Genomic DNA, 12362 nt, shown 5'->3' on the forward strand with positions numbered 1-12362 from the left:
CTCAAGGTATTTCTCTTTTAAAATCAGTCTGTGTGATGTTGGTGTAAATAAACCTACTGGTGCTGCCAGTCACATAGAAGTAATGTACACGATACTTCATAATGACCATGAATGACTGCTACTGGTTTATATATTTACTATACTTTTCGTTGTTCTTTTAGAGGGTACTCTGAAAAAATAAGTGCTGTAAAACAGTATGCTGTGTTACGCCAGTAGCAGCCTCATACATGTTGTGTTTACGTCTCTAGATTGTATCATTTTTCTCATGTTTGAGTCAATCTCGTGTTGTTTTGTGCGGTAACGTGCTGTAAGGCTGGTGGCCTAGGAGCCTAGGCTGTGCCAGAGAGCCCAGTGTGTTGTGGGCGAGTACGACTTAGTCTTCTCTAAGGGCACCCCGTGACATCCATAGGACAGAGTCGCCCAAGGACAGCCTTCTCAGAGCTGTCCCGGTTGTGAAGCAGAAGACAGTGAGCTACTTCTTGAACACTTAGTTTGTGCCGGTGAGCTTGCTGTGGTTACCTTCTTGTAAAGATAAGGAGTTTCTTAGCTAAAGTCACGTGTCTGGAGGATAGCAGACTGTGATTCCCCAGCTTGCGGTGATCCAAAATGTTTTGTTAACTACTGTGCGTGCTGCCTCTTTAAACAAAGACTAAAGCTTATTTTTGAGGAGTCATTGCTTGCTTTCTAGGTACCATGTAATGTGCCGAGGGCTTTACGTATTTTTTTCCCATTTAATCTTCAAAAATGTCAAGTGTTTTGCCTGATATCAAATGCTAAATGATAGGTCTTGAATCCAGACTCGGTTACTATGTAGTAAATGCTTAATAAATATTTTTAATGAATGAATTACCCCTATTAGAATAAATTAGATCAAATTATAACCAATGCTGGCTACATAGGACAAATATAAATTAGCCCAAAGTAGCTTAAATCACTCAGAATTAGTTCCTAATGAGATAAAATATTTTTAACAAAAGACTTTAAAAACTATTTTGAACAGTTTATTGCAGGTTTAAGTTGATCTGTGAAGTTTTCATCTGGATGAACGAGTCACAGCTGGACCTTGAAGTCAGCCACAGCATTCTTCTAGTCAGTCTGTTTGACCAGCTGGAACTGGATGTGTTTGCTCCAGCCGAATTTGGTCTGGCTTTGCCTAATCACAGTGATCTACCTAGCGTAGTTAATTAAAACCAATTCTCTACCAGTAACTTTAAAATATACATTAGCCAGCTTTAATGTCCTGTGTGATATGAAGTGGTCAGAAATGACAGTTGGAGCTACTCACAGCCACTTTGTGGATATTCATACCCGTTCCTAGTATTTCCATAGAGTGGTCCAAAAAGTGGATCACGTGGTCCAAAAATGTGGGAAATGGTGCATGTACTTCCCCTTCGCCCACTTCAGAGATCCATCATATCTCTAAAGCAATTTTTAACCTTTTCAATTCACAGCCACTAGTTTAAGTAGATCAGAAACCATCCTTGAGAAGATCGCACTGTTTCAATGGGCTCTGACCAGCTCTCCCAATAGTTATTATTGAATATTTGGGAGCTCCAAGGATTTTAAAACCATTTCAGACAGATTGACTCAGGATGTATCTGAAATGTATAACATTGTACTTATTTTCTTAACCTTTCCCCATGAAGAGGTGGGACATTTTCCATGCAGCCCGTAAAAATAATCCACGCCTGTAGAGGCACAAGGTGAATGGTTGTCTCACTTAGGGGGCAGGGCCAGGATTAGCTCAGGGCACCTCACACTATATCCCCCGGAAGCTGTGTGCATTTGTGTCGGGGTGGGGTGGGAAGGTACCGGGATAATCTCGTCTTTGCTTCCCAAGCCTCAGAGTGTCTCCTTCTTGAGGCCAGAGGAGAGATCAGGTCTAATATGTTAACAGGTATTTGGGGATTGTCCTTGACGTGGGGGGTGTTCCAGCTCCTGCAGGGGTACAGCAGGAAGTATATACAGGGCAGTTCTCGTTGGGATTTCAGAGTTCCACTCATGGAGTATCCCAAAATGTCAATAAAAGACTCTTTATTCATAAATAACTGATAAGCGGTAATTTACGTCTGTACATTTACCTTGAAAAGTCTGTAGCCATCCAGTTTTTTTTGCAAACTCTACATAAAACATCCAAACCGTCCATTTTGTTCAATACAATATAACACAGCTGTTTGGCATTACCAAATATATATGTATATATATTTATAGATATGTACATGTGCTGGAAAAGAAGCCAGTGCAGCCTTTTCTAAGAAGTCCATCCAAGTATTCACTGTACAACATTCAGAATTTACATTGATAATACAAGGCACAAAAAGTGTGGTATGAAGCCAAGGCTATGCTGTATCCAAACCTCTCCTCTGGCGTGCTCGCTCCTTCAGCCTCATGTCAAATGAAGTTTTGTTTGTTTGTTTGTCTGTTGGCTTTGAACACATCAAATAAAAGCTGAGAGTGGCATGGGGCTGAGATATGAATCACGTGAAAGAACCGCTCCCCCCACCCCACCCGTGCACCTTCTCCAAATGAATAGAACCAAAGAAAATCTGTTCTACAATTCTTCCATACAGAAATGGAGGTGAATAATTACTTGTATTTTTTTAAGTTTGGTCAGTAGAATATGCAAATTTTCCTCGAATTGCTTATATTTGCAATGTTTCTAGATTGACACTTGAGGGGTCGCATGTACCTATTGAATCAGTTATGAGGAAGGGGAAATTTTAAGTCAGTCTTTAGTCCAATTTACAAAAGGATTGAATTCATTTCCTGATCAGAAAGTTCCCACAGATTGAGTTTTTCCCACCTTTTATAGATAAGTGTTGAGTCAAATTGACCGACGTAATCTAGGACAGGCCCTGGAGAGAGTTTGAGATTGAGATTTTTTAGTGACCTCTGATGAGGCTTAGATTGAAGCCCCTGGTAAGGGGGGGATCTCCCCTCAGCATCACCAGACCTCCCCGCTGGAGGGGCATTAGCGTTAATTAGAGCTGTTTCTGGTCGGTGTCTCTGCACCAGGTCATAAGACATGCTGTTCTGCTCGCACACTCCCTCAAAGACCATCTTCCCTTTTCGAGACTCAACAGAACCACAGTTAAAGCTCTACCTCCCATATCAAATGTGAAGAGAATTGTCCAATTTGTCCAATTTTGGAATTTGTATATAAATAATGTTTGAAATAGTGAAATACTTTTGGGGGTTAGCAAAATTTGAGGCAAAAGGACATTTTCAATATAATCATGCCTTTTGTAAGAGTATTTAACATAATATTTCCATTCACACAGAGTTACATCATCAAATTTAGTGATACTTTATGATTCCAGGCTCTAACATTTTTGGAAGAAAAGATGTACCCCCTGCCAAACTAGTAGTAGGGGTAGGGGAGGATACTTTTAAGTTTAGGCATGAACATGAAGCTTACTGCCTTTTTTTTTAATCTTTGGGTTCAGATGAAGGGTGGGTTCTAAGACATGAAGTTGAATGTCACTGCCTTAGGCCCATCTCATGAGGACATTCCAAATCCATGATCTTCACAGCAAAAGGAAAATGCAAAGTAGCTGCTTCAAAAACCACAATTATTCTATGTGAGTGACAGTTCCTACTTCAGATCACAGTACGACACACTAGTGACTAACGGCCAGGTCCGATCTCCACCCCCTTTTGTCTTCTGAAGGAACACGACCACCAGACTGCTGTTTCGCTTCTCGGGGCCAACCCTGGGGGGGATGTGAGGAGTCCGTGGCGGACACTGGCTCTCCTAGAACTGCTTTTGCAAAAAACACCACATGCTGTCGATACAGCCAAACAGCTTTGTAACTGCAGCTTTTGAAAGAGTTTGGAAAGTAAAAACACAAAATATGCAGCACGTCTAAGAGTAGTAACATTTTCACTTTGTGACATTTGACAAAATACATTTTTGCTTGTAGTTCAGGAAAATTCTATGCAGACAAAACAGTGGAAACTGCGAAAAACGGTGGTCATTCAGCTTTTGGCTAAAGCAGCAATTTTCAAATGTTACAGAGCTATGGCAACTAAACACCCAAGGGCTAATAAAATTTTGTCACTATCTGTATGACAACATTTGGCTCTCCCATTTGCTATGGATGTCACCTCCGGTCCAGTCAATGGGAGTTGCTAAGGATTCAGAACGTGGCAATGTTTCATGAGGAAAATGAATGAAAATGTGCCACACAACGGGCCAGAGAAGCACATTTCTCAGCTCCTTCCCGGTTCCTGTGACCTCCACGGGTCTGAAACAACGACCTCTGAGAAAACGTCACCTTCAGCACCTCTGATGGCTATATTATTCAACACCTTTACAGAGGGACTAAGAAATTGGAGAGAAGAATGGCAAAAAGGAAAGACAAAAGCACATCGAAAGATTTTAGGACACATTGAAATTCATAGGTCGATTTGCCAGAAGTTTGACAAGGGGAGGCTACCACCCAAAACCAATTACACCACTATGTTATTCTACCTTTGCTTACCAATCCCGATGTCGAGAATTTCTGTTAGGGAAAATAGTTGCAATAAATCCAGAACTTTTAATCCAAAAAGAACCCCATTTTAGTTATCTGACTTGATATGCCCTCTCAAAGTCAACTGGAAAAATATGTAAGGGCTATGGCAAAGGAAATCACCTACAGTTGAAGATAAAAAAAATGGAAAAAAGTTCCCCTCTTTAAAGAGAACTGTGTCAATTTCTATTCATCTCTTACAAAAAGACCAATAAAATTTTTGCAAGACTACAACTGAGTTTTATGAGCCTTTCTGCACCAGTAAATGAAGTTTGCATTTAAATCCATAGAGTGAGCCTCCTTTTGGCTTAAAAGATTTTAGTGTAAACTGCAAAGACTGCACAAGGAATGTTGTAAAAATTGTAAATTACCTTTATGGTGTTGGAGTCTGGTGCAGCTGTGAAGTGCACCATTTGGGTGGCATGATTTTAAGTCAAGTTTAAAGCATGACTAATAGATGCCTTGAGAACTGAAAGACTTGGCATTAAGTGGGATGTTTTGTAAAAATTTTAAGTAGCCTACCAAGTATTAACAGGCACTTTTAATTTCTTGTTTCATGTTGCATTAGGACAATAGGACTTCCAAAGTAAGAGCTTGGACTGATGAGTAAATCTCTTCCAAGAGGGGGAGTTTGTGTTGACAGGCAAACATTCAGCTAGAATGGGGCTTAGCTCACGATGAGTGACCACAGCTTCAGTGTCGGTTAAGTCTCTGTGATCTGTGATTTCATGCCCCCTGCCACCATTCCCCCCGCCCCACACACACACTTTGGCTTGTAAGTCTCACAGGTCTGGGTTCTTTTTGGAATGTTATTGTAAAATACTGCACAATCCTGACATGCAGTGGCCACAGCATATCATACATTTCTGTAGATGTCCTACATAGGATCCTAGCAGAAATCAGTAAGAAATGTAAAGAGGGAGCAAAATGGGCTGAAATATGGATTTGAACCTTGGGCTGAAATCAGAGGTGAATTATGTGAATTGCTTCCTTTGTCACCCTATGATGTGATGATGAAGTGCATTTATAACACTCAGACCAAAAAAATCTATGGAGGAAATTCCAGATATTCAGGGATTGATTACAACCACTTATCTTAAAGTAAACTAGACAGATTCTAGGAAAAACATTAAAAAATTTCATGTTTCTAAAATATAAAATGTATCAAAAATCTAAAAAGGATCTGTGTGGATTCACAGAGTAGATTCAACAGTTATAAGTCCAATTAAAAGGGAAGAGGAGAAAAGGGTAGGATGGTTTAAAACAAAAGTTCCCCAAGAAGGATACTAACAATCTTGATAATGTGTGTTTTTTTTTTACTAATTATTCAACAGTTAATGCAGATTCTTTCTGCAGACCACCCATGCCAGTTAATCTCGAGTTTATTTTGGATGCTTGACCAGCTACTTCCACTAGTTTTTCTTTCAGAAATTATATCAGGGATTGCACAGGATTTAACTTCCATGCTTTCTCTCTCTTGTTCCCTACAATGAATAAACAAGTCGAGCACACTAGCAAAAGGGTATTTTCATGATCTGGATGTGCTATTTTGAAAATGTTTGACAGTTCTAAGAGGACTTGGTTGGTCCACGTTATATGCCTTTGGTTCCTGAGAAAAGCAAGATGCTTTTGAATTTCACGTAGCAGAGGCTCCTATCAAATACAAGGGTCATGCCCATACATACCACACATTAGTTAGAAAATGGCCAACACCTTCAAGGGTTCTTCAAAGCCTTACTCATGGTGTCATAAATTTATCTTAAGTCTTCTTTTCACTTATGTGGAGATTCACAACATTTGTTTTTAAACATGGGATCTACAAAAAATTGCTTAAAAAACTAATATCTCCAAGGCCAGGTACTCCTCCCATTCCCTGTATATTTTCATTTTATTCTAATGTAGCCAACTGCTGAGTAGCTGATAAATCTTGTGGTTAATCTAGGTCCTTGACTTTGGTTGTCCCGACTGTGGACAGCTAATGGAAGCATCCACCAGGAGATGAGCAGAAGCAGATCTTTGCATCTTCGGTCTATCCTGACATCTTGTCACAAATGATTAAACAGGATAAAAGATGAAGTCAAGTGTGAAGATGGGGTCATGAGTTATCTGTGGATTTTAATCCTCCACAATATCACTGCCTCTTATTTAAAACAGAAAGCAGGACATTCACGGAGCTATAGAGAAAGCATACTTGGTGAGGTCGAGTTACCAGAGCCTGAAGGCTCCCCGAACAGTGCGTGTGGTTTCCAGGACATTGTGGTAAAGGGCTCTTTCCTCCAGTATCACTGAGTGCCAAGACTATCTGCTAACTTCCCGAGAGGCAGGAGGAGGGGACCCATGGCCCTGTGGAGATATTTGGTGATAATGTCGTACCAAAGGCTAGAAAATGTCAAGAACCTGGATAGGAAAGTACGGTAAAGCCCCTTCATCCCTTATAACAGCCATTTCAGAGAAGTGGGGAAACACTCGCATCCCAGAATCACAGCTTATTGGACGTCTGTGGCCTCTGCAGTTCGTGTTGCCTCGGGCCTACTTTGACCTCTCTCATCTCCACATCCATGTAATAAGCTGTGTGCTATCAGCACTCTGCAATTCCAGTGGCTTAACTGGGACCAGAGATGGCCCTGCTTTGTTGAGTGAGAAGAAATAAATTTCCATATTGAAAAGTCTATGGTGCTTGAAACCTTTCCTCTACTATGGGTAAGGAAGGAAACTGTGGGTGGATTTATCTTTGAAGAAAGTGAAGGTGGGATCTACTGCAAGAACTAGTTTGTGGTGTGTCTTACCTCTGGATCTTGTCTCTATTAAGCGGCTAGGATAGATAAGGAACTGGTTGGTGCTGGTGTGATGTACTCAGATTCTGAATTCTAAATGCCCTCCTTGATGTTGTTATAGTCCTACAAATGGGTTGGTAACTCTGTTTCACTTCTAAAAGCCAGTTTTACAGTGATTGCCGACATCACAGATGCCAGCTGGTAGAAATCTCTCGACGATCTGGTACCAGAATTAGCTGGCTCTTCGGGCACATCATTAAAAACCTGTTGAAAACATGCACTTATTCGTTCTCTGCCTCCCCAGCTTTTCTGTAGCTCATCTTTCCCCACAGTTACTTCTGTCTAGTTACACCCTCACTTTTATCCTCGCCACCCCAACTCTGAGAAGTTCATCGAGTGTTAACCCATGTGTGGATTCAAAGGAGACAGGAGAGCCCTCTTTCATTTAAGAAAGCTTGTTCTCTTCCCTGTTAACACGTTTTACCTATACTAAATTCAGTTTCTCCAACCAGGGATTGTCACTGGTTATAAATGAACGCTGAATTTCCCAAACGCCACTGGGGCAGAAAGCTGCCTCTTTCTTCAGTTTAAAGCAAATGTCCCGAAGCTGGCTATCACTCTGTCTCTTGAGAGGAAGGGGACTAGAGTCCATTTTGCCTGCTGTAGTTGAAGTCGGTTTCATCAAGCTGGGGTTCCGTAATGTTTGAGAGTTTCGTGTGTGTCCTCCCAATCTCTTCAAGGGCACAGGCCAGGGAGTCAAGGTCACCATCATGCTGATGACGAGCTTCCCACAGGTTCAAAATGACAGCAGATGGGCTACTTTGGGTAGCAAAATAAGATAAATTCCTAGACAGAGAGTTAAATAAAAAGAATAACAAAACAGAAATGAGTATAGAAATAAAAGTAGAAATAAAAATCACTATAAGGAAATTAGAAATGAACTGTAACGGATATTATTATAGTAAAAGTACAAAGCTCCCGAGGCAGGTCTGGGAGGAGTCTCGTTTGTAACCAAACACTGAACCGCAATTGTACATTGGAATACTGCCAATGACCTTCTTATCCTCCAGTTCTTTTCTTAGTCCTCCTCTTCCCTGAGCTCTGTGTGTTTGTATATTTCTCCCTGATTATCCCCCTTGAAAATTTCTATTTAATTAGCTTATGTGACTCATTTCTATATTTTCAAAATAGCTGACCCCTCTTTGACTCTCCCCTTGGTAAACACAAGGGCTGCCAATTTTTTTATCTTTGATTTCTTCTTTCTTCAGTAGGCTCACGTACTAAGTGGATTAGTGAATACTCTAAGTGGATCGTGTCTAGATCTGTACCTCTGGTCTGACAGGTTAATGTTAGCCGGTTATAAATGTTTAAATGGCCTTAGAATCACTCTAGTTAGGTATCTGTCCTCATCCTCAAACTTAACACATCAGAAATTTATACATAATTATAGGCATTAATATATAGTAATATATAATTAATATATAATTAATGTATATATTATATATAATATTTATTTTTATATATACATTTATATGCATAGTCTTCATGCCTCAAAATTGGTTCTCAATCTGCGGATGATAAATATGTATCTCAATAATTACCACTATCATTCCAATATCTCACACTAGGACATTTATTTTTGGGTTTTCCCTTTATGTTGTTTCTTTCTTTGTGACATACTCATCAGATTCACCCTTCTTTTCCATCCACAGTGCTTCTATTTAATTTATGCTCTATCATTTTCGTGGCTTAAATCACAGCAAAAGCTTTAAAGCTCTTTATGCATCCAAACCCTTATATACCCTGCATCCTAGTTCTTCAATTATCAGCTATCTACCTGTTTTCAGTGTCTTCCTTGGTCTGCCCTCAGTCTCGATCAGGCAACATGTATTTATTTTTACTCAGTATTCTTTTGTCCTTTCAGCCATTCATGCTCCCTTAGGTAATACCTGGCTCCTTACTTCTAGTCAGCCTATTTTGTTCCCTGGGAATGCTCACTCTCTCTCTTTATCATCTGTTCATCGATATCCTACACTCCTACAACCTGGTTCAATTCTCATCTCTCTGCTCAAACTGATTTATTTCCTCTCTCTACTCTTTCTATGCTTGTGCTTAAATTTTCATGTGAGTAAAATGCTTATATAATTCATGTGTGTGTGGTTGGCCTTTCCAGTGTGACTGCAGACAACTTAAGGGGAAGGCTCATAGCTAATAATTTTCTGATTCTGCAAGAGCACTTATTATAATGCTGTGACAGGCGTTTATTCAATACCCAGTGGCTGAGTGATTGGCATGAGCTTTTTCCAGATGATATGGGATCTTCAGTGAAAACAAATGGTAACCTTTTGGATAATAACTTTGCTATGATGAAGACTACGGCAACACAAAGTATTAAAGGTCACAGTTTTTCACAGGTACTTTTTACAGCGGGGATAGAAATGTCACCTCTGGTAAAACTGTGATAAGTTGAAAAGAGTTTCTGGAGTCAACCAAGAGTTGCCCGCATTGAGGGTGGCACTCCTTTCCACCGGCACACTCAGCATACAATCACAAAGCAGACTCACACGGTGAAGAGCGCTTGCAAGAGAAGACAAGCTCTTAGCGGCACATTATCATTCACGAGCAATACACAGGACTTTTTGAATGAATGAAGTTCTGGTTTATTCAAAGGTCTTAAGGGTTTGCTTAAAGCCAGTGGGTTGCCAAATAGCATAAATAATCAGGGTACTATATATGCTTTCCACTACATCTGAATCTTTAATTGAGAAAGGGAGAAGGCCAGCTTAAAAATGTTCTCCAGTGTCTTTACCTTTCCTTCCTTCCTTCTCCAGCTCCAGCCCCTCCTCCACCCCAGCAGCCCTAGAATCGAGTACTGTTATTTATTTTTACGCTAATAGAAATGGCAAAGCAGTCTTGTGTGGGTAGTTGAAGGGATTGTGTTTTCTCTCATTTAAGAACTTTGTTTTGACTACTGTCTCTTCTTCCTGGTCATGGGGATATGTTTGTAGGGAAGTTGTTACGTCACCAGGTCTGTAAGTAAACAGACACACCCCAGCCAACATGTAGGCGGAAGGCAGTAACCGGAGGAAGAGGCAAACTGCGCGAGCAGGTCTGGGTGAATTCCGGGTGGGCCGTGTGACAGTCTCTTCCCGTGCACTTTGTATGAATAATGACCCCGGGACACGCATTTGCTCCTGACATGGGTAAATACTACTTTACCCTCTCCAGTTTCATTTCAAAAAGGAAAAGAATGCCAGCGAGCACGACAATGAAAGCAGCGCAGATTTGTCATCACTTCAGTGAGAGTTTATATTTTGTATATTTGCTGTTTAACAGCCGTGGCCTATGTCCTATGGGAGTGACTTTCGGAATTCTTGTGATCCTAGTAACCCCGAAGTCATACTTTATTCTATAGTAAGGATTGAGAAATATTTCTGTAAATGGCCCGATAAATATTTTTTATAACTTAACCTCATATGAGTTGCTGGTTTCTCCAGCAACTCAGCTCTGCATGAGAGTGACAGCAGCCATTGACAACACAAAAGTGAAGGAGCATGGCTCTGTTCCAATAAAACTTTAGAGACACTCAAATTTGAACATCATACAGTTTTCGCATGTCACACAATATTACTCTTCTCTGATTTTTTTTTCCCTGACCACTTAAAAAAGTGTAAAGCCTTGTCTAGCTCCCGGGCTGTAGGGAGCAGGGGGTGAGCCAGATTTTGCCCGGAGGCCATTGTGCGGACCCCTGTCCCCACCCCGCATCACAGCCCAGTCTCCATTTCCAGAGGTGACAGCTGTTTGAGAGGGGAGGAGACTAAACTTTCTGTTTTGTGCTGCATTTGAAAAGAAGCGCCTAGAGGGTCCAAGTTGCTGCACGCCAGCGCTGCAGGTTCTGCCTCCAACACTCTGGCAGCTTCTCCTCCGGAACTGCTCTAGACCTATGACATTTCAGGACAGGCGAGGAGGGAGACCCGGGCATAAGTAAAAACACAGTATGAAAACTTTAGGACAGGCACACAGATGGATGTATTCTGGAGGTTTTAATGAATCTTTGTCCCAATGCAACGGCTAGAAAAAATAAATGATAAATCCATGGGGGTGAGTGGGAAGGTTAGCAGAGTGGAGAATGGCTTCTGCCAGCCACACGGTTCTGAAATGTCCCGAGAAAGTCCTGCTTTGTAGAGACGGCACCAGGGCTAAAGGAAGCGAAATGATCGGTAATGGCAGAAACCCAACACTCATTTGGCACAGGTTTCTGTACATATTGGAGCAAGTGAAACGTGTTCCCCAAGCCTGCTTCAGATTTACTCTCTGAATTTATGTAAGGGTGCTGGCTCAGCACTACACACAAATCTCAAATTCTACTTCATTTCAATAGACACATATAGGAGCGTGTCAGCCTTATTAAAAATGATTCAATTAACTTTGTGATAAAGAGACATCCAATGAAACTACATTTACCCATCTATGACAGAATAATTAATACATAAAAGGCCCTAAAACCCTAATGCAATAGGCTATTCCTCAGCTGAATTATGTTACTGCTTGCATATGTGCAAATGCATTATGATAGTTTTGGAAAATTGGTATGCCATATATTCATGTCCTTATCTTCCCGCCACTCTTTTGAAATATTTCTGATCCCAATCTATGTGGTCCCTTTCGCTTCACAATCAGGCTGGTGCATTTGGACACCAGCAAGTACATGCACAAATTACTCAGGGAATTTTGTTACTACTAGAAAAGAGAATTCATAGCAATATTTGATTTCAGGAAATTTCCTGAGTATCTTTGATTATTTTTTGAAATGAAATAACATTTAGCAGAAACAGTGGACCTGAAATTCAGGTGAATGCCTTTAAATATAACTCAATTTTTTTTCTTTTTAAAACATGTTTAAAGAAATGCATGTTTGTTTTCATCTTAGATGCTTCAAATTGTTCTATTTTATGCACTGAACTTTGGGGAAATCTTTTGTTATAGCCTTTTCAAATTCTGATCGACTGAGGTAATTTTGAAAAATAAGGTGTTTTTTTTGTGTGTGTGTGTGTCATAAAGATGCAGTATGCTA

General features: G+C 40.5%; 1 protein-coding gene across 4 annotated transcripts in view; it reads right to left on the reverse strand.

The window, feature by feature from the left end:
- Positions 1-2042: 2042 nt before the first annotated feature.
- The window catches only part of UNC5D (unc-5 netrin receptor D), a 484491-nt gene continuing 474171 nt past the window's right edge, over positions 2043-12362 (reverse strand). For all 4 annotated transcript variants that reach the window (XM_045821390.1, XM_045821389.1, XM_045821388.1 and 1 more), the window contains one exon: positions 2043-8134. In XM_045821390.1, the coding sequence (XP_045677346.1) occupies positions 7930-8134 (205 nt within the window). In that variant the 3' untranslated portion in view covers positions 2043-7929. The remainder of the gene's footprint in view (positions 8135-12362) is intronic.

Source organism: Phyllostomus hastatus, unplaced genomic scaffold (assembly GCF_019186645.2).
Source record: "Phyllostomus hastatus isolate PE091 unplaced genomic scaffold, TTU_PhHast_1.1 phas_scaffold_46, whole genome shotgun sequence".
In the NCBI taxonomy this organism is placed as follows: Eukaryota; Metazoa; Chordata; class Mammalia; order Chiroptera; family Phyllostomidae; genus Phyllostomus; species Phyllostomus hastatus.